The 20,926-nt window shown below is 34.4% G+C and overlaps 1 protein-coding gene across 1 annotated transcript; it reads left to right on the top strand.

Annotated features, from left to right (window-relative positions):
• Nucleotides 1–11,852: 11,852 nt before the first annotated feature.
• On the top strand, nt 11,853–20,541 carry LOC111995629 (uncharacterized). The gene is made up of 8 exons (XM_065781022.1): nt 11,853–12,080; nt 12,196–12,263; nt 13,428–13,501; nt 13,804–13,901; nt 14,121–14,172; nt 15,939–16,031; nt 16,535–16,645; nt 20,045–20,541. Exons 2-8 carry the CDS (start codon nt 12,206–12,208, stop codon nt 20,060–20,062), a joined length of 504 nt encoding a protein of 167 aa, XP_065637094.1. The 5' UTR covers nt 11,853–12,080; nt 12,196–12,205; the 3' UTR covers nt 20,063–20,541.
• Nucleotides 20,542–20,926: the final 385 nt, after the last annotated feature.

The raw sequence follows: 20,926 nt of genomic DNA, 5'->3' as shown, positions 1-20,926 counted from the left end.
GGTAAGCTAAACCTTTTTTTTTTTTTTTTTGAGAAAGAAGCTGATTTATTTTATTAACTTGAAACAATTACATCCAAATCTAAAATTAAAACAATATGCGATAGGACATTTTCCATCCATACTTGAAAATCTGGTATGCATAATGCATTTTTCGCCAGACTATGAGCAACCCTATTGCCGTTTCTCTTAACATGAGAATACAACAATTGATCAAAACTATTAGCAACCCTTTTCACATCGTCTACCAGCAGACCTGTTGGAGATAGGCTACACTCTGCTGACTTCAAAGCTTTCATAAGCCAAACCCTTTTTAAACATGAATTTTTTGCATTTCAAAATGTGTACATCAGTGTATTAATTGTGAATAGTAGATGAGAAGTACTTTTTTCCCTTTTTTGGATAAATCAAGACTCTGTTAACACGTACCCTTAGAATATTAGGACATTTGTTAATGAGAAATGCTAGTGTCGCAAAAAATCACAATTTTTACTACAACTCACCACGTGGCGAGTTATGAATGGTGGGAAAAAAAAAAGTGGGTCCATAGGGTTACACATTTCCACCACTCACAATTTATTACCACATGACGAGTTGTGGTAAAAGTTGTAATATTTTTTGTGGCATTACCATTTCTCTTTGTTAATGGATAATTTGAAGAAATATTTGATACTTTTTTCTTTTTTTATAAAAAAGTTTCTAAAAATATTTTTTAAATCAACGTCTTTTGGGCACCCATTAACTTTTCCCTTTTAATAATTAATAATTATACAACTGAAGAGGGAGGGAGAATTTGAATTATGGGAATACCATAAATAGATAGCCATTCGAGTAACAATTGCATGCAACAGTGGACAATATGTACGGCTCATTAATTGTTGCTATTGGTTCATGTTCTCTAAAATATACATTTTGAGTTTGATATCCAAAAATATTAGTGCTTTTAAAAAATTTAAATTAAAATTTGGGGAAAGAGATTTGAATCTCGGATGTATTCCTAAAAAAAATTAGAAGATATCAAGTATCAACCAATTGAATTATAAAGTTCTTGACAAATTAAATATTAAACAAGCATCAATGGTTTCATGTTTGTGAAAAAAAAAAAAAAAAAAAGAAGGAAGAATGGTACTACTTGAATCTGTGGGTTGTTACTCACATGTGATTGGTTGAAACCTGCCTTTTGGGCTTGTGATTGGTTTAAATACCAAATATTAAAAACCTCACATCACAAATCTACTTTAATTTTTTGTAAAGTCTTTTGCCCATGCAATCGATTAGAACATTCATTAAAAAGAAAATCTAGTAAATTCTGAGAAATAACTTGTGTCAATTTACTGTCATCTTACAAGGCAAATACAACAATTGTAATCCTTAGTTTATTTATTTATTTGAGAATCGATGGTAATCTTTATTATTATTATTATTATTATTATTATTATTATTATTATTTTAAATAGGAATTGTAATCCTTATTCCTTAGTTGATACTTGAAAGTATTGATAGTATTCATGGCATAACGAAAGAAAAATGATCTTTTAAAAAATTTTAAAAAAAAATGACTGAAATCTTTTATAAATCTGAAAGCACTGCAAGTGACCATTTTTGGTGTGTGTGATTTGATTAGCAGTTTATTTATTTTTGCAACATAAATATGTTTTTCCTAATTGGGCCACCCACAAGATCAGGAAAAAAAAAATGTGTGATTTGATTAGCAGCTTATTTATTTTTACAACAATTTTTTTTTTTCCTAATTGGGCCATCCACAAGATTGAAAATAAATAAATAAATAAATAAAATTTTCCTAATTGGGCCACCCACAAGATCAAAAAATAAATTAATAGAAAAATAGAAAATTTTCCGCAGCCCGGAGTTGAATCTGGATTCTTTAACCATAAGAATTGCCAATCTGCTACAGCGGATTTTATGTTCTATAGCGCATCGGTTTTCATTTTATCTAATGAATTCAAACAAGTTTAAATACAAAAAAATAAATTTCACTTTATACCTTATATATATATATATATTTTTTTTTTTGAGGAAGTTATACCTTATATTTTTAGTTGTTAACAAATTAAACACTTAACTTTTTTTAATAAGGATATATTTATAAAATAAATTGGTCCAAAATATGCATATTACATAACTTGGAAGAATTTATATCACAGTCAATAATCATTGGCCACAAGAAGGTATTTTATGAGATATCTCTCTCACAATATGTGGGACTCACAAATATTGTGTGAGATATGTCTTATAAAACTATCTTATAAAATAATTTTTTCCTTAACTATGCATAATCATATTATTAGACTTTTTGTAATATTGCAGTAAAATTGCAATCACTTTCATTAGTTCAAGCCAAAAAATTTTAAAAAACTCATATTGAGTTTTCAATCACATTCAAATTTACAAAATGATCTAAACTTAGATTAAAATTCCCACATAAACTAGATGCCAAATGTCACATATAATTAAGATGTGAGGGAATTTTTCAAATATGAATTCAAAAATCAAACTAATGAAATTTCCAAATCTGAACTTTACAACTAATTGATGAGTTGTACACATCATATTTAAAAATGTTAAAAATACATTTTTAGTCTCTAAACTTTACTTCATGAATTAGTTTAGTTTGTAACGAACTTAAAATGATATATATATATATATATATTTTTTTTTTTTTTTTTCAGTCTCCCAAAGCTTAAAATGATTATTTAATTTTTAACAAATTTAAAGTGGTTTATTTTAGTCAAATAGAATGATAATGTATCAGTTTTAGTTGACCTAAAATTTGTTCATGGGCTAAGCTCTAGCAACTAATAGCATATTAAAGCAAAAAAAAAAATAGAAAAATTGAAGAAAAAAAACCCAAAACTAAGATAAAAAAGAAAAAAGAAAAAAAGGATATACAAACATGCCCTTTATGTTTTTAATCTATTTAGTATTTACTATAATACCCTCGTTCCTGCCCACTTAAATTTTAAAGTACACATTTTCAAATATTAAAATAAAAAATAAAAAAATAAAAAATAAAAAATAAAAAGCACCAAGAAAGGCAGTCTTCTTCGTCTTCCTCTCCATTCCAATTCCAATTTCACAACCTAACAAAATCCCTAACCCTAGAAATCGAATCCTCTTATTAAAGTTATTATACCCCCAATTGCTAATTAGTTGTTGCTATTGGTTCATGATCTCTACAATATGCATTTTGAGTTTGATATCAGAAAATATTAGAGCTTTTAAAAAAAATTAAATTAAAATTTTGGGGGAAGAGATTTGAATCTTGGATGTATTCCTTAAATATAGAAGGTATCAAGTATCAACTAATTGAATTACAAAGTTCTTGACAAATTAAATATCAAACAAGCATCAATGATTTCATGTTTGTGAATAGAAAGATGAAGAGAGAAAAAAAAATGGAGAATGGTACTACTTGAATCTGTGGGTTGTTACTCACTTGTGATTGGTTGAAACTCTCCTTTTGGGCTTGTGATTGGTTTAAATACCAAAATATTAAAAACCTCACATCACAAATCTACTTAAATTTTTTGTAAAATCTTTTGCCCGATGCAATCAGAACATTCATTAAAATGAAAATTCAGTAAATTCTGAGAAATAATTTGTTTCAATTTACTTTCAACTTATAAGGCAAATACAACAATTTTAATCCTTAGTTTATTTATTTATTTGAGAATCGATTGTAATCCTTTTTTTTTTGGGTAGGAATTGTAATCCTTAGTTGATAATTGATAATATTGATAGAACTCAAGGCATAACGAAAGAAAAATGATCTTTTATAATTTTTTTTTACTAAAATCTTTTATAAATCTAAAAGCACTTAAAGTGACTATTTTCAGTGTGTGTGATTTGATTAGTAGTTTATTTATTTTCGCAACATAAATTTTTTTTCCTAATTGGGCCACCCACAAGATTGAAAAAATATAATAAAATGTGTGATTTGATTAGCAGTTTATTTATTTTTGCAACATAAATTTTTTTTCCTAATTGGGCCACCCACAAGATCGGGAAAAAAAAATTTGTGTGTGATTTAATTAGCAGTTTATTTATTTTTGCAACATAAATTGTTTTTCCTAATTGGCCCACACACAAGATCCAAAAAAAATAAATAAAAATAAAAATTTTCCTAATTGGGCCACCCACAAGATCGGAAAAAAAATATATATATAAAAAAAATCCTAATTGGGCCACCCACAAGATCGGGAAAAAATAAATATAAAAATATAAAAGGCTTCCGCTGCCAGGAGTTGAACCTGGATTCTTAAACCGTAAGAATTGCCAATGTGCTACAGCGGATTTGATATTGTATCCTGCCTCAGTTTTTAGTTTATCTAATGGATTGAAACAAGCTTAAATACAATAGATAAATTCCAGTTTATACCTTATATTTTAAGTTGTTAACAAATTAAACCCTTAACGTTTTTAAATAAGGATATATTTATAAAATAAATCTGTTCAAAATATGCATATTTATATCACAGTCAAGGATCATTGGCCACGAGAAGGTATTTTATGAGACGGTTTGTGAGATATCTCTCTCACAATATGTGAGACTTACAAATGTTGTGAGAGACATGTTTTATAAAACTGTCTCATAAAATAATTTTTCCTTAACATTGCATAATCATATTATTAGACTTTTTGTAATATTGCAGTAAAATTGCAATCACTTTCATTAGTTCAAGCGTAATAATTTCACAAAACTCATATAGAATTTTCAATCACATTCAAATTTACAAAATGATCCAAATTTAGATTGAAATTCTCACATAAACTAGATGCCAAATGTCACATATAATTAAGATGTTAGGGTGTTTTTCAAATATGAATTCAAAAATCAAACTAATGGAATTTCCAAATCTAAACAACTAATTGATGAGCTGTACATATCATATTTAAAAATGTTAAAAATACATTTTTAGTTTCTAAACTTCAGTTCATGAATTAGTTAAGTTCGTAACGAACTTAAAATGATTTTTTTTAATCTCTAAAAGCTTAAAATGATTATTTTAATTTTTAACAAATTTAAAGTGATTTATTTTAGGCAAATGGAATGATAATGTATCAGTTTTAGTTGACGTAAAATTTGTTCATGGACTAAGCTCTAGCAACTAATAGTATATTGAAGCAAAAAAATAAATAAATAAATAAATAATAATAATAATAATATAAATTGAAGACAAAAAAGCCCAAAACTAAGGGTATGTTTAGGATCCGCTTATTTTGCTGAAATTAAAAACTTTTTACTGAAAATACTGTAGATAAAGATAAAAATTAGCTGAATTAGTACAATAAGACCTATGAATAGTACCAAAAAGTGCAGTGGGATCCATAAATAGTAGCAAAAATAAGCTAAATAGTAAAATATGCTGATTTTTTAAGCTAGAGCCAAACGAACACTATGTGTGGATGAAATTTGCCAACTTATTTTATTATTTAACTTATTTTTATTACTCTATTAATGGTCCCATTGCACTTTTTGATACTATTAATGGGTCTCACTGTATTATTTCAGCTAACTTTTACCTTTTATCTACAGTACTTTCAGCAAAATGTTTTCAGTTTCAGAAAAATAAACAGATCCTAAATAGACCATATGAATAAAAATAAAATTGATGAAAATATTAATTGATGAATATCTTGAGGAATCACTATTGAGGAATCACTATTGATGTTCTCCTTCTCCATTATGAAGGGTGGGCACCGTTTTCTCTCTAGAGAAGAGGAAGTCGAACTCTCGCGTAGCAAAAAGAAGGTGAAGGATGTTCACCATGCTGAGTTTAACGACGAGTCTAGCGACGGTGGCCATTCACAGAGTCACCAGAATACATGGGGGCCAGCTGGAGCGTCCTTCAAGGATAAACTAGTGGGCGAAATTCCAGGTGCTTTTGCGGAGGCCTTTGATTTTACTGATCTGATGGATGCTGAGACAGAGTCCGACGACGAGGTTTCTGAGCTCCGGGAAGGACTAGCAGCTGTGAAGCTTTCTCGGGAAACCAAGAGGAGGATTAGAGGCCCTTGGGCTCAAACTTTGATAGTTAAGCTCTTTGGGAGATCGGTTGGCTTTAGCTTCCTCCAAAGTAAGCTTAATCTTTTATGGAAACCGACTGGGAGACTTGACTGCGTCGATCTGGGAGATGGTTTTTATTCGGTCCGCTTCGCCTTGAAAGAAGACATGAACTCAGTTCTGGAAAAAGGCCCGTGGTTCATTGGTGGACACTTTCTATCCATCAGACCATGGGAGCCTTTTTTCAAACCAGCCATGGCCAATGTCTCTTCCATTGCTGTTTAGGTTCGGCTCCATCAACTTCCTTTGGAACTCTATGAAACTGCGGTGCTGAAGCAGATTGGAGATGCTATTGGTAAAGTCCTTCGAATAGATGCTCACACAGCACTAGAGGCGAGAGGGAAGTACGCGAGGTTATGTATCCAAGTGGATATCAACAAGCCGCTCATCAATACTGTGCTTATTGGCAGATTTGAGCAACAGGTGTTTTATGAGGGTATTAATAAACTCTATTTCGCCTGTGGAAGGATCGGACATATGAAGGATGATTGCCCTCACATTATTCGGAAGCCGGTTTCGCCGATAAGGGAGGAAAACGGTGAGCCTGATGAGTCAGCAAGGTCACGCAAGGTGTATGATACGGATAGTACTACAGATGGATGTGGCACGTCAGGTGGTAGTGGAGTAGCTACGGATAGTACATCGTACGGGCCTTGGATGATTGTGACACATAAGAAGTCAAGACAACGAAGCCCAGTGAATGCTGCGACTAAGGAGGGACACATGGGTCTGGGGAAAGCAGGGACAAACCAAGGCTACGTTCAAGGCCCCTTTAGTAAGGCCAAGAAGATGGGCTGGGCCAAGGAACCCACGAATTTTAATGTTGCTGACGCTGAACCCAATAAGACATTCATGCAGGTTGGGCCGAACCTTGTGGGAATTTCACTAAGTAATTCTGTCCATTCATTTCAGACAAGCCCATCCGTGAGGGGCAAAAAAGGTATAGCACGGACTAGGGCTCCCAACTCCTTTATGAAGCCAGCTGCTGACCTCAGTAACAAATCTGCTACGAAAAAAAGTCAGACTTGGTCTTGGAGAAGTGTTGAAGGCAATAAGAGGAAATCGGACTTCCCCTTCCAATTCGCAGCTTCAGTGCACTCCATAAGTGGCGTTCAACTAGAGGGGCAGAGCAGTGGTGAGGCCGAAGTGAGTGGTTGTCAATTCCAGAGCAAAGCCGTCGAAACTGAGGAGGTGGTCCGTCAGGAAGCCGAGGAAGACAATTTGGTGATAGATGCCGGCGATACTCTTATGCAAGATGATTCTAAGGCTGTTGGATTCTGTAATGGGGACCTGTCTTGTATTCAAGCTTCCTCATGTGCTCAAGCCGTTTCTGGGCTTCAGCTTACGCTCAGTAGCAAGAGTGAGGATCATGTTGGCGAAGATGGGGTGGACCCTGAAGTTGGCGGAGGAGCTGATGCGCCTTACCAATAAGTTTCTTACCCTGAGTTATCTTTACACCATGAATATTATTTGTTTGGAATAGCAGGGGCGTTTTGAAGCCCAATTTTCAAAAACATGTTGGGGAGTTATCTCGGATTCATGATCCAGCTGTGTTTGTGGTGATGGAGACTCGTCTTGGTGGTGAGAGAGCAAAGGGAATCACTGACAGGCTTCCTTTTGATGGAGCTATTTGCACAGAGACTATTGGATATTCGGGTGGATTATGGGTTCTGTGGAATTCAGATAAGGTGGAAGTTACTCAAATGGCCAACACCGAGCAGGAAATTCACGTAACTATTAAGGTGCGTGGTTTTGACCTTTCTTGGATTTTGTCTGCTGTGTATGCTAGTCCTAGGCTTGAAGAAAGAACTATTTTATGGAATAATTTGGCTAATGTAGCCGAGGCTCATAATTTACCTTGGGTTATTGCTGGGGACTTTAATGAGCCCCTTAATTCTGATGATAAATTTGGTGGTAGAGAGATTAGTATTAATAGGTCTTTACTGTTCAAAGAATGCTTAGATAAGTGCAATATGATTGATCTTGGGTTTTCGGGGCCAAGGTACACGTGGACTAACCGTAGAGAAGTGAATGCTCTAATCCAAGAGAGAATTGATCGAGTCTTTGTTAATCCGGAATGGTTTAGCCTTTTTCCTAAAGCAAAAATCACTCATTTGACCCGTTGTCACTCTGACCATTGCCCTGTGCTGCTGGAAACTCAACCCAGGCCCTCCACTTTCCTTAAGAGGCCTTTCAAATTCCAAAGTTTCTGGGTGTCTGATCCATCCTTTCCCAATGTGGTAGCCAATGCTTGGAGAAATTCAACTGTGTTACAAATGGCCATTGAGAGTTTTGCTAAAGGGGCAACAACTTGGAATCGGTCTCATTTTGGAAATATTTTTGTGAAGAAGAAGAAGCTAATGTCAAGACTTAATGGTATTCAACAAGTGTTAGCTCTCAGGCCTTCGGCTTTCTTAGTTGAGTTAGAAAAGAAATTACTTCTCGACTTGGATCTTGCCCTTGCCCAGGAAGAGGAGCTTTGGGCCTTGAAATCAAGAGTTAATTGGATGGTTTTTGGGGATAGGAACACTTCCTTTTATCATCTTTCAGCCATAGTTAGAAGGAAAAGGAACCGTATCTCAGCCATAAAGAATAGTGTAGGGGATTGGTTTTTTGAAGAGGGTGCTATTATGGAGCATATTAATAAGAGTTTCATGGATCTCTACTCCACCTCCCAGGTTTGGTCTGATTGGCATTCTTCTCCCATTACCCCTTGGCAACTTTCTCTCACTGATAGCGACAGAGACAATCTTGATGCTGAAGTTTCAGATGAGGAGATCAAGGCAGCCCTGTGGTCTTTTAAAGCTTTTAAAGCCCCGGGGCCGGATGGGTTGCACGCGGGATTCTTTCAGCGATTTTGGCTGGTTGTTGGGGACTCGGTGAACGCTGAGGTTAAAAAGGTTTTTGTAGAAAAAAAGGTCCCAAGCTACTTAAACAAGACTCATATAGCACTCATTCCTAAAGTTCAAGGGCCTGAAACTATAGGGAACTATAGGCCTATTAGCTTGTGTAACACGGTCTATAAGATTATTACTAAGATTATTGTGGCTAGGTTAAGACCAATTTTGGGGGAGCTCATTTCTCCGTTTCAAACAGCCTTTGTGCCTAGAAGGAGGGGAACGGATAATGCCATCATTGTGCAAGAGTTGATCCACACGATTAGCAAAAAGAGCGGGAGAGTGGGTTACATGGCGATCAAAATTGACCTTAAGAAAGCTTATGACAAGCTTGAATGGAGTTTTATAAAGGATATTCTTGGGAAAGCAAATCTTCCGAAAAATTTGATCCAAGTTATTATGAGTTGTGTATCGTCAGTTTCTTCTTCGGTTCTCTTTAATGGGGGCTGTTTAGAAGAGTTTTTCCCTTCAAGGGGTATTAGACAAGGAGATCCTCTTTCCCCTTATCTTTTTATCCTCTGTATGGATTACTTAGGGCAGCTGATCCAAGAGAAGTGTGAGGAGAATATTTGGATTCCGATCAAAGTATCTAGAGGTGGACCGGCCTTTTCTCATCTTTTCTTTGCTGACGACCTTGTTTTGTTTGCTAGAGCGGACTCCACAAATTGCTTAGCCATTCGAGATGTTTTGGATGTGTTTTGTGCGATTTCTGGACAAACTATCAGTGAATCCAAGTCTAGAGTATATTTTTCTCCCAACATGGATCGTGATACAAAAGAATCCCTCGGTGATATCCTTGGGTTTCAGTCCACCTTAACAATTGGGAAATATCTTGGTATCCCCATTAAAGTGCCGGGCTCCTCAACTCGGGATTTCAATTTTATTGTGGATAGGATGAAGCAAAAGTTGGCGGGGTGGAAGGCTAGTTTGCTGTCTCAAGCAGGAAGGGCAGTGCTTGTTCAGTCATCTTTGTCAACAATTCCTAATTATGTGATGCAATGCACCCACTTACCAGCCAAGATTTTGGACAGTATAGACCGGGTGAACAGGAATTTCTTATGGGGGTCTACTGAATCTTCTAGGAAGATGCACTGGATAGGTTGGGAAAAGGTCACTAAGCCGAAGAAGGAAGGTGGTTTGGGTATTCAAACAGCTAAGGGTAGAAATACAAGTTTGCTTGCTAAGCTGAATTGGAGGTTTCAGACAGAGGGGGATTCCTTATGGGCCAAAGTAATTAAAAGCAAGTATTGTTCCCAGCAAAGACTGAGGTCAAGGAACAGTGATAAGCTTCCTTGCTCTCAAGTTTGGGCTGGAATGAGGAAGGCTAAAACTGTTTTTCAAAATGGAACAAGGTGGTTTCCTGGAAGGGAGAGCAATCTGAATTTTTGGTTTGATTCTTGGACAAGTCTAGGTCCACTAAGGCAGGTGGTTCAAGGGCCTTTGCCTTTGGATAGTGAGAAGTTGAAGATTAGAGATGTTGTTGATGATTCAGGGTGGAATTGGGATCTAATCCCTTTTGATCTCCCTTTGAATTACAAGAAAGAAATTCAAGCAATCCCATTCGCTCTAACTACTAGAAGTCAAGACAGATTGGTTTGGGTAGGGGCCAAACATGGAGATTTTGATCTTCACAGTGCTTACAGAATTGCAGAAAATTTGGGTGATGGTGAGCCTTTCCACGGGAAGTGGGTTTGGGATTTAAAAACCCTTCCTAGAATTCAGTTTTTTCTTTGGAAGTGCTGCCACAATAGTATCGGGGTTAGAGAGCGCTTAGTAGCAAGAGGTTTAGGCACTGATGCCACCTGCGCTCTATGTCAAACTGGTGTTGAAACAATCTCCCATGCTCTTCGAGATTGTCCCACTCTCAAGGATTTGTGGTTTCAGCTGGGTATTTCGGTTAGTAATGGGTCTTTCTTTGTGCAAAACTTCCATTCTTGGCTTTCATCTAACTGTGCGAATGACAGGACATATTTCTGCCCTCCTATTCCTTGGAAAATTGTGTTTCCTTTTGCTGTTTGGGGTATCTGGAGTCATAGAAATCAGGTCTTGTTCAACAATAAAACTCCCAATCCTTCTTTAGCTAAGGATATTGTTCAAAGAGTCACGGAGTTCTTTTACTGTGCATACTTCCCAAAATTAGCATCTCATCTTACAGCCAAACAGATTCGTTGGGAGAAACCTGGGCTTGGTTGGGTTAAGTTGAACACGGATGGGTCTTCCCTTGGAAATTCGGGGCTAGCAGGTGGTGGGGGCCTTATTCGCGACAAAGAAGGTGCCTGGGTTGCGGGTTTTGCAAGGAATATAGGAATTTCTTCTAGTTTCATTGCAGAACTATGGGCCTTAAGGGATGGGTTGCTGATCTGTGTTCATAGGAAGTTCAATGCTGTTGAAGTTGAAGTGGATGCTAGAGCTGTAATTGATGTTCTCTCGGCTTCAAAGTGCACTAATAGTCTAGTTGCTCCCTTGGTTGAGGACTGCAAGCATTTGGCTACTCAGATCCACCAAATCCGATTTAAGCACTGCTTTCGGGAAGCCAATCGAAGTGCAGACAAGCTGGCTAGGATGGGAGCTGTTCAGGATAGTCAGTTTAAGCTTTTCTTGTGTCCGCCTGTGGACTTAGTCTCTGTTTTCAATTCTGACTTGAATGGGTTGTTCTCAACCAGGATTTGTACTGATTCTGTCTTTGTTCCTTAGTCCTTAATGCAATCGTATTTTACCAAAAAAATAAAAATAAAAATAAAAAATAAAAAGTATACAAACATGCCCTTTATGTTTTTAATCTATTTTGTATTTACTATAATACCCTCATTCCCGCCCATTTAAATTTTAAAGTATACATTTCCAAATATTTAAAATAAATAAATAAATAAAACCGCCAAGAAAGACTGTCTTCTTCGTTTTCCCTTCCATTTCAATCCCAATTTCACAACCTAACAAAATCCCTAACCCTAGAAATCGAATCCTTTTATTAACATTATAATACCCCCAATTGCTAATTAATTTTTATTCAAAATCCCATTCCATATATCTCACCTGCAAATCCGACCTAAGCAAGCAGCATTCAAATCTCTATCCCCAAACCACATTTATCAAAATCTGAGGTACCTTTTTAACGCTTTTTTTTTTCTATTCAAGTTTTGGTTTTTACAGTGTTTTTTGGTTTCTTAGGGTTAGTAATGGGTTTTTTGTGATTTGGGTTTTTGTTGTCTGAGACAGTGGTGAAAAGATGAATGGAAAGAATAGTAATGAAATTGAAATTGGGAATTCAAAATGCCAAGAGAAAGGTAAACATTTTTCTTTTCTTTTATCTTCTGACTATTCTGAAAAGAAAAGCAGTTAGTATTTTGATGTAAGAAATCTAAAACAATGGAAGGACTTTTTCTAGTCTATGGCCTACACCTTAGTTTTGATGGACAACATAGACTTTTTTTTTTTTTTTTTTTTTGGGAAGGCTTGATTAGGAATCCATTAATTTTAACATTGGTTAATTATTTATACTCGTTCCATCAAGAAGTATCATTGACAGTTAATTGTCAAGTTACTGTTCACCAAAATACTGTCTATTGGCCAAATGATGTTTTAAGTGAATATACACAAATAGCCTCCTAATAGGACGAGTCTTTATTACATAATGGCAATCATCTTACATTTGTTTGATGCTTGGGGATTTTGTTATTTTTCATTTTTGGTTGTTTAAGTCAGTGGTAGAAGAGATGAATGGAAAGAATAGTATACTTATCAAAAAATGAATGGAAAGAATAGTAATGAAACTAGGAATTTAAAATGTCAAGAGAAAGGTAAATCTCTTTGTACTTTTTTGAAGAGAAAGGAAGTTAGAAATTCTTGCTTTTGGGGAAGAAGGCGGGGAGGGGTAACTCTAATATTGATAAATTGATCAAGATAAACTTTAAATACATATAAATTCTTAATTTTGTAATGTTAGAGTAAGTTATAACTATAAAATTAAAGATTAAGGAGAACTTATCATTGTTTGTTAATTAGTATGCAAAAGTTATCTAGCTTGCTTTAAACATATACAATAAAATTCAAGAAAGAAAATAATTTATGAATCTCTTTCTATGATAAATCAAAATATAATATGTGATTCTTGTGCACATAAAGAACACAAAAAAAATATGACAAAAGAAAAAAGTTAAATAAAAATGACATTGTTTTTGTTAAGAAACTTTCTTTTTCTTTGGCATTACCTAGCCAGTTGTTTTTTTAGGGACCACTGATTCAGTTGGCTATTTTTATTCCTGGAGTGTTACTGGATAAGCTCAATTTTTATCAAACATAAAAAAATTTGAAAAAAATCATTTGTACTAAACAAAATATCAAAATTTTGGTGCCTTTCCATTGCATAATGTGGCTCTAACACTATTAATATTTGATTGATGCTTGAGAATTTTGATGGGCATTAAATTAGTTTCTTTTTATTTATTTAGAGGAAGGGGAGAAAGTTTCTTTCGTGCTCCTTAATCCTAAGGATTCTGATAGCTGTACTAAATCTTATCTTCAGGTATGCCTTTCTCTGAGTAGGCACACATGTGCATATGGGAATATTATTAGATTATCCCAAAGTACTGCTGACAGGGTACTCTATACCAATAAATACAAACCATTTAATACAAAAATATAATATAAGCTTAAAAAAGCCATGTAAAAAGTTTAGTTTTAGGTGGCTTTCTTTTATTGATATGGAGTACCATGTGATATGCTTTGGGAGTACCTAGTAATTACTTTGCACGTACATATCCACTTGTGTTTGATATTATAATGTTTTAAGTAATAGTGTCTGCCTTTTATGGATCCATATTGCAGGAAGTACTCAACATGTACAGGAAGGAGCTTCCCACGATGAATTATGCTGCCAATACTGGAAAGCAATCCAAGTTCCTTGAAATATGTGTAACAAATGGGTATAAACTGCCCCCCATTGCTAGCTCTTATGGCGTGAACTATGACTATGCTCACTGAATGTCAATTAGGACATAATTATGTATTCTTTCTGCAATCTGTAACATGTAGGTGTAGCTGTATGGTTGATTAATATCTGCACAATGCTGATGGTGATATTAAGTTAAAAATTATTTGTAGGTTTTTAATCATCAATTTTTCTTCTTTTCTTTTCTCTGCAGGAAATATTGTACACTGCTTTTGAAATCCAACTCTTTGGGAGATTTCGGAGAGGTAGGCTTACTGAGTGGTTTTGTTATGAGATTGTATGTGTTTTTAGAGGTTAACTTCAAGGCATCTAATATAATATAATACGTAAAAGTGGGAGTTGAGAGGATGTTAAATCCAAAAACCATAAAGCGGCTCACTTGTGCCAAATGGCCTAGCTAAATTTACAGAATTTTTTGATGCATTTGGATAGCAGGATTTCAGCATGTGGATTTGGATTTAGGTGATTAAAATCCGAATACTTTGTTTGGATAGTTTAAAAAGGTGAAGGATTTGGATTTGGCCAAATTCATCTAGGATTTTAAACCTTGAAATCCTTGGATTTGAAAATTGAAATAACATCTAACCACATGGAATTTTAAATCAATTCTATAGATTTAAAATCCAAATCCAAATTTAAGTATCCAAACGCAACCTTTAAGTATTTCGATCCTAGAAAATATAAGTTCTCCAATGGAGTTGTCATATTTCTAAGCTGAATAATCTATATACTGAATAAAAAACTGTGCAAAATGAAAAAGGAAGAAATGCTCGTGTTGAATATGGCACACTGATTCAATCATTTAATTGTAAAGTGTTGGATATTTGATGTGGTTAGTATAATGGAGTTTCAAGTTTCTTTATGGATCACAAACTACCGTATACTTGAATGGATTTGACTGAATATGAACTAATCTTTTTTTATTGCAAACATTAGAATTGAATTTCATGCACTTAGCATATTTGATATTCTGTACTGATAATTTTGAACTGTACATGTTAGTTTGATATATATTCATTCTGTTTTAGCTTAAAAGAATTGGTTGAAAGGGATAAAATGAGTTTAGTGATTTAAATTTTGTTTTAAAAGACTTCAATAACATATATACGGATATTTAGTATTAAGCCATGAATATGTGCTTAGAGAACAGAGAACCTGAGTTATATGTTGTTGCATGTACTATTAGACATATATTATGTAGTAGGTGTTATTGGGCATTATAGTATTTTTATAAAGTATAATTAAGCATGATAAATATATCTGAGTGAAATAGAATAACAATGTCATGGAAAATAATGCGTAATGAGTGTTACAGAAGCATAGCAATCGAATTTCTTATTATGGTCTATCCTGTGATAGCACAAATTAACATTTCGTTTTTGATAGTGTCTAAGTAAAAGGGGTTTAATTTGAGCCTTGTGAATGGTTAAATTGGAGTAATATCACACTCATTAACTTCAACATGATATTGTATTACGCAGAGCTACATATATAGTTGTACCCCACTCCCTCCTCCCTCTCTCTTTTTACCATTTCAACCTTTAAATGTGACTGTCCGTGTGTTATTATTGAATGAGGAAATGCTTGCTATTGTTCCTAGTCAATCATTCCTTGATAATGTGTTCTATGGATGAGAATTAAATTAGTGCACAAAAAGAAGAACATAGCTTATTTGAAGCTACTAAGGGCACATTCATCTGAATTGGAGGGCTAGCCTCATGGTCCTTGTGTATTTTCCTATAAATATTTCTTTCCCAAGCAAGTATGACATTTGCGTTTTTAGTTAATAGTATAATGCATATCAGTTGAGATATGTAGCCAGTGCCCCCCCCCCCCCCCCCCCCCTCCCCCCCCCCCCCCACCTTTTTTTTTTCCCTTTTTGGGAGATAGGTAGATAGTGGGGGAGGGGGAGGTGGGGTTTGAATTACAAACATGGGGCACCACAAAAGATGCCATAATCGCTATTCTATATTCACTTGGTTTTTGATTCCCTTTTATTGTGATTATACAGGTTATAGCTGCAATTACTTATCAAATAGTCCCTGCTGATACTCAACATGCTGAGATCCCTCTTGCTGCTGTTAGTTCAATTTACCAACACAAGGTCCTTTTTTTCATTTGCTTTTCCCATTCCATGCAATTTTGTGGTCTGTCTTGGTTCAAGGTGTTGTTAGATGTAGGTTCCTGTCACTATAAGGAATGTACATGTATTTAAAAGAAATAATATCCAATTTCTGGTTTAAAGATTGAATTTCATACTTAGTTCGCTTCATATAATGGAGAAATTTGAGCAAATACCTTTATCAGGATTCAGAACTACTAAAGCAGACTAATTAGGTACATATTGCAGAAGAGAGATTTTGGAAGCTTTCAATACCAAAAGTTCATATTACATGATTATTATTGTTTTCAGGGTACCTTCAATTCAGAATGCCTTTTATTTTGGTAAAAAAAAAATCTTTGTAACAATGCTTACACTGCAAACAATTTGATGTTTTGCAAATCTTTTTTTAATCCCAATACTGCTATATGCATATATCCTTCCCTCCTTTTAATTATTTTCCCCTTAAATCTAATTGACATCAATGACATGTCAATAATTTTCAGGGTTTGGGTTGCTTATTGTACAAGGAATTGAGAAGGAGACTACACAATGTTGGTATTCGCACAATATTTTGTTGGGGAGACAAGGAATCTGAAGGATTTTGGTTTAAACAGGTAATTAGGGACAAACTTGGCAGGATATTGGAGCAATAAAATTCGTACACTCATAGGCACAGGTGCCTGTTGGTTTTATGATGATTATTATATATTTATTTTCTCAGCCTTTACACTACAAATATAGCCTTTTTCATGAAAATGGACACAGTTGTCTCTGCAAGAGTTTAAATTTCTCTCTTGTTCTTAGTTATGCTTCATTAAGAAGACAATTTGTTAAAATAAGTTGTATATGTGACTCTAGGTACTTTCGTAGAAATTTTTTTATATTCTCATGCTAAAAATTTTCTTCTTCATTTATAGAGCAACGTTAATTCAGAAAGCAGTTCACCAGCAAGCATTGCTTGCTTTTGGTGATTAAGAATTGAATTGACCTGTCTATACTCATCTTCTGAAATCTTTTTTTTTTTTTTTCTTTCCTTCCTGAGTATGATTTGCATTAATTTTCCCAATAAAGTAGTTATGCTTAGATGTATTTTTTTGTTGACTCCATTTCATTTCTTTTCCCTCTCTTAATCTCTTGTAAGTTGTGAATGAGTTGGTATTAGTTAGTATTTTCTACTTCACAATTGTATGAAGTAGAAGCAAAATACCAACATCAGTAGAAAAAATAAAGAGGAAGACTAGGCATATAGAAGACAGCAACTTATAACTACTATACTTGCGGGCAGCAATAGGCTGTAGGAATGGGAAGCATTTCCTTATAGACATTAGACATGCAAGGTAAAGGTGGAACTCAACCCGAAATCCTAAAACTAGTCCCAAAAAATAATGACCAAGAAACTAAGCTAACAACTCTTTCATTGATTTATAATGCTGAAAACTATTTCATCTTTTAAGGTGCTAATGTTTTTACTTTATTCTTTAGGTTAAAGGAATTTAAGAAAGAAGATATTGGGTTAAAGATTTAAGGATGGTTAAAGAGCATCTTTTTGAGAATGGTTAAAGATTTGCCTTAAGCAATTTAAGAAAGAAGATATTGGTGTTATGAATAAAAACAGTACATGAGTGATCAATTATTGTTGAGGAAGGGATAGTACCCTACAAATAAGTAACATTGAAAACTCAAGGATATATACTTTTTCTCAAATACCATTAACTAACAGCTAGGGATGTATTACTGTGAGCGTGTTGATGGATGATGCAAGCCTTAATTCATAATAGTTTTTTGTTGTTGTCTTTGGCTACACTTTCAAATGTTTTGTTTTGGTTGTAAAGAACAACTGAAGTCAGTTTCAAGTGTGACTCTTTGTGCACATTTGTTTGTGCTATCACTTCCAATCTTTTTTTTGATAAGTAAATAAGCTTCATTGATAGAAAAAGAGGACAGTACAAAACAAAAACCACAGCACATAGGACGTGTATTGAGGAAAATGAGAGAACAAATAGAAACTAAAAAGTACAAAAGCTACAACTATCAAGCAAATCAGTCAAGGAAGTTAAAAAGGAAACGCTGGATGCATTTGCCCACCCAAGAGAAGACTGTAAGGTCATCTTCAGCTCATGAATTGCTCTTTTGGTGCCTTCAAAAATCTGGGCATTCCTCTCCCTCCAAATGCCCCACATCAAACAGTGAGGAACCAAGTTCCAAATAATCCCATTTCTATGTTTTCTGAATTTTCCTGGCCAGCTAGCAGTAAGCTCCACAACATCCTTGGGCATAACCCAAGATACCCCAAAGAGTGTGAATACCATACTCCCCAACACTCTGGCTATCGGGGCAATGCAAGAGTAGATTATTAATAGTCTCCCCTGCACTTCCAATCTTCATCTTACAGCTTTTTATTAAATAGACTGCTTCAGGCAGGTAGATTAACTTTAATCAAAACTGTTTTTAGTTCATTGCCTGTTTACCCTTTTTCAAACTTTAAAGTGCATCATGCAATTTGTAAAGATATTGATAGAAGGATTTAGAATTTCTTTTCTGAAGTCATAATGAAGGGATCAGGAAAATTACTTATTAAACTGGAATTTTAGTTTTTCATCTAGGAAAGATTTTTTTTTTTGGGGGGGTGGTTTGGAGAGGGAATGGATCCTCTAAATAAGGCTTTGGTAGCAAACCAATTCTTGGGAGTTATTTCTATTTAAAATTGTTTGTTGTCTAAGGTATTGTCAAGGTTAAGTCTTCTAACTCTTAGGGTTGGAAAGGTATACTTTCTTGTAGGCTGAATCTAATGGCAAGATCGTGGGTTGCCAATGATCTCTAGCTCAACTGACACTTCCTTCCCTTAGAACTGTTAGATGGATTGGAGGGCGAGTTTATAGGTAAGACTCATCGGGTACCTGTGTAATTAACCAATAAAATAAATAAATAAATGGTGTATTGGGGATGGTACTTCATTTTGACTGAATCATCCTTGGTTTATGATGAAGGACAAGGTAGATTGTGAGATGAGAATTTCTGTGCAAACTGTTGCAGGTCTAATTGATCTTGACAGATTTTTTCTTAAGTACCCTCCCATTAGGAAACTTTTAAGTGCCACATTTTTCTGTGGAAAATAATTAATACTCCCTCCATCTCAGTTTGTTTGTCCTTTATTTCATTTTGGAATGTCCCAAAATATTGTCCTGTTTCTAAAACTAGAAGTCATTAATTAATTATTATACCCCTACTTTATTTTCAAAACTATTTGAAAAGAAAAATAACAAATATTTTTTTTTAAATTAATCTAATTGGGGTACCTTTTTAGTTTCCTCATTAAGAATAACTCTTTTAAAAAATGCTGATAAATTTACTTAAGGATAGTTTTGAAAAATTATACATTTTTATGAGACAAACAAGACAATAAATTATGTTTCCTTAAAAACTTTGACTTTTTAATTAGGACAAACAAATTGGGACGGAGGGAGTAATCTTTTCCTGTGAAGTCTGAACTAAGAAGAAAATTTGTATTTTCTGATTCACGTGTGATGTGTGATAAATATGAGGAAACTGTGGAACCTTTGTTTTTCTCTTGTCCAAATTTGTTTTGCTTCAATGTGTGATATTAGAATGGATTCTTAGCAAACCTAATCAGAGAGGTTGTGATTAGTATGATGATTGTATGTTCTCTCTGAAAATAAATATTATAATGCAACTATTGTGGCTGTGATAGTGGGTGTTTTATGGTTTATATATCGTTTTTAGGGGCAAAGATTTTTTTTTTTTTTTTTTTTTTTTTTAATTCTGGAAGGTTTAAGTTCAACCTAAATTTATGGTAGAGTTTAGCTGAAAGTGAATGCTTAACTGCATGGAAGTACTAGAATTTGATGATGAATTGCAAAGATCAATAAAAAGCAGTGATTAGTGAAAGGGATTTTTACAATTTTGGTCACTATGTAGGATGGCAAGTAGTTTTGTTTTCTGGCAAGTGTCTATTCTAATAGGAAAAAGTTCGGTGAATGTGCTTTTGAGTGCAGGGACAGATCAGGAAATAAGCGGATTATGGATTGCTACAGCAGAACTCTGTAATCTAAAAGTGAAGCAACTTTCATTTCACTTAGAGAACCAATGATGACAATCTAGAGAAAGGGACTTCATAGATGCAGAATAAAAACTTCTTGCAAAAGCTCCTTGAAGATAATTGCATAAACTGGAGATTGGAACCTGTTTTCAAAGTCATAAGGGTATTAAGGAGTGAGTTTGGTAATGTACTTAATTATGTAGATAGAGAATATTGGAATGGGTTGTTGAATTAGTTTAATGCTGTTTCAGATTATATTAACATAACCTGGGAGGGGCATAGTTTGCTGGTGATGTTTATGTTGTTCTTGGACATTGTATTTGTGCTTTACTTGTATCCAAAAATAAATAAGTTACTTTTTGAATGAACTTTATGCATAAAAATATTGTTGTTACCTTACTCTTCATTCTTCAATAATGCCAAGAGCCCAGGTGGTTTTCTGTTGATATTTAATCTTGTATTATATTCTTGATCCTAAAGGGGATTCAAGGGTAAAAGATTGTGTGTTTTTCATGAGCTACACAACAATCTCATTGGGCAATTCTGTGTTTTTAGGCCTACATGAGTAGGCCTTAGGGCCAATCTCCAAATCTCTAAAGGATTGGGATTGAAGCTCATTGCAATACAAAACGGGCTCGAAACCCAAAATCCATTACAGCACAAGGTAGGCATGAGGGCCCAAATTTCCTTACAACACAAAATGGACTTAATAGTCCAAAAATCTATTACTTCATGTATTGAGCCCAAGAGCCCACATTCTTTCATCTCATGGGTCGAGCTTGAAGCCCATGATGCTCTTCCTCAAAACCCAAGGCCCTAATCTACACTAAGCAAACCC

This window comes from Quercus suber, unplaced genomic scaffold (assembly GCF_002906115.3).
Source record: "Quercus suber isolate HL8 unplaced genomic scaffold, Cork oak 2.0 scaffold_254, whole genome shotgun sequence".
Classification (NCBI taxonomy): Eukaryota; Viridiplantae; Streptophyta; class Magnoliopsida; order Fagales; family Fagaceae; genus Quercus; species Quercus suber.
This window is presented reverse-complemented; position numbering and strand designations above follow the sequence as displayed.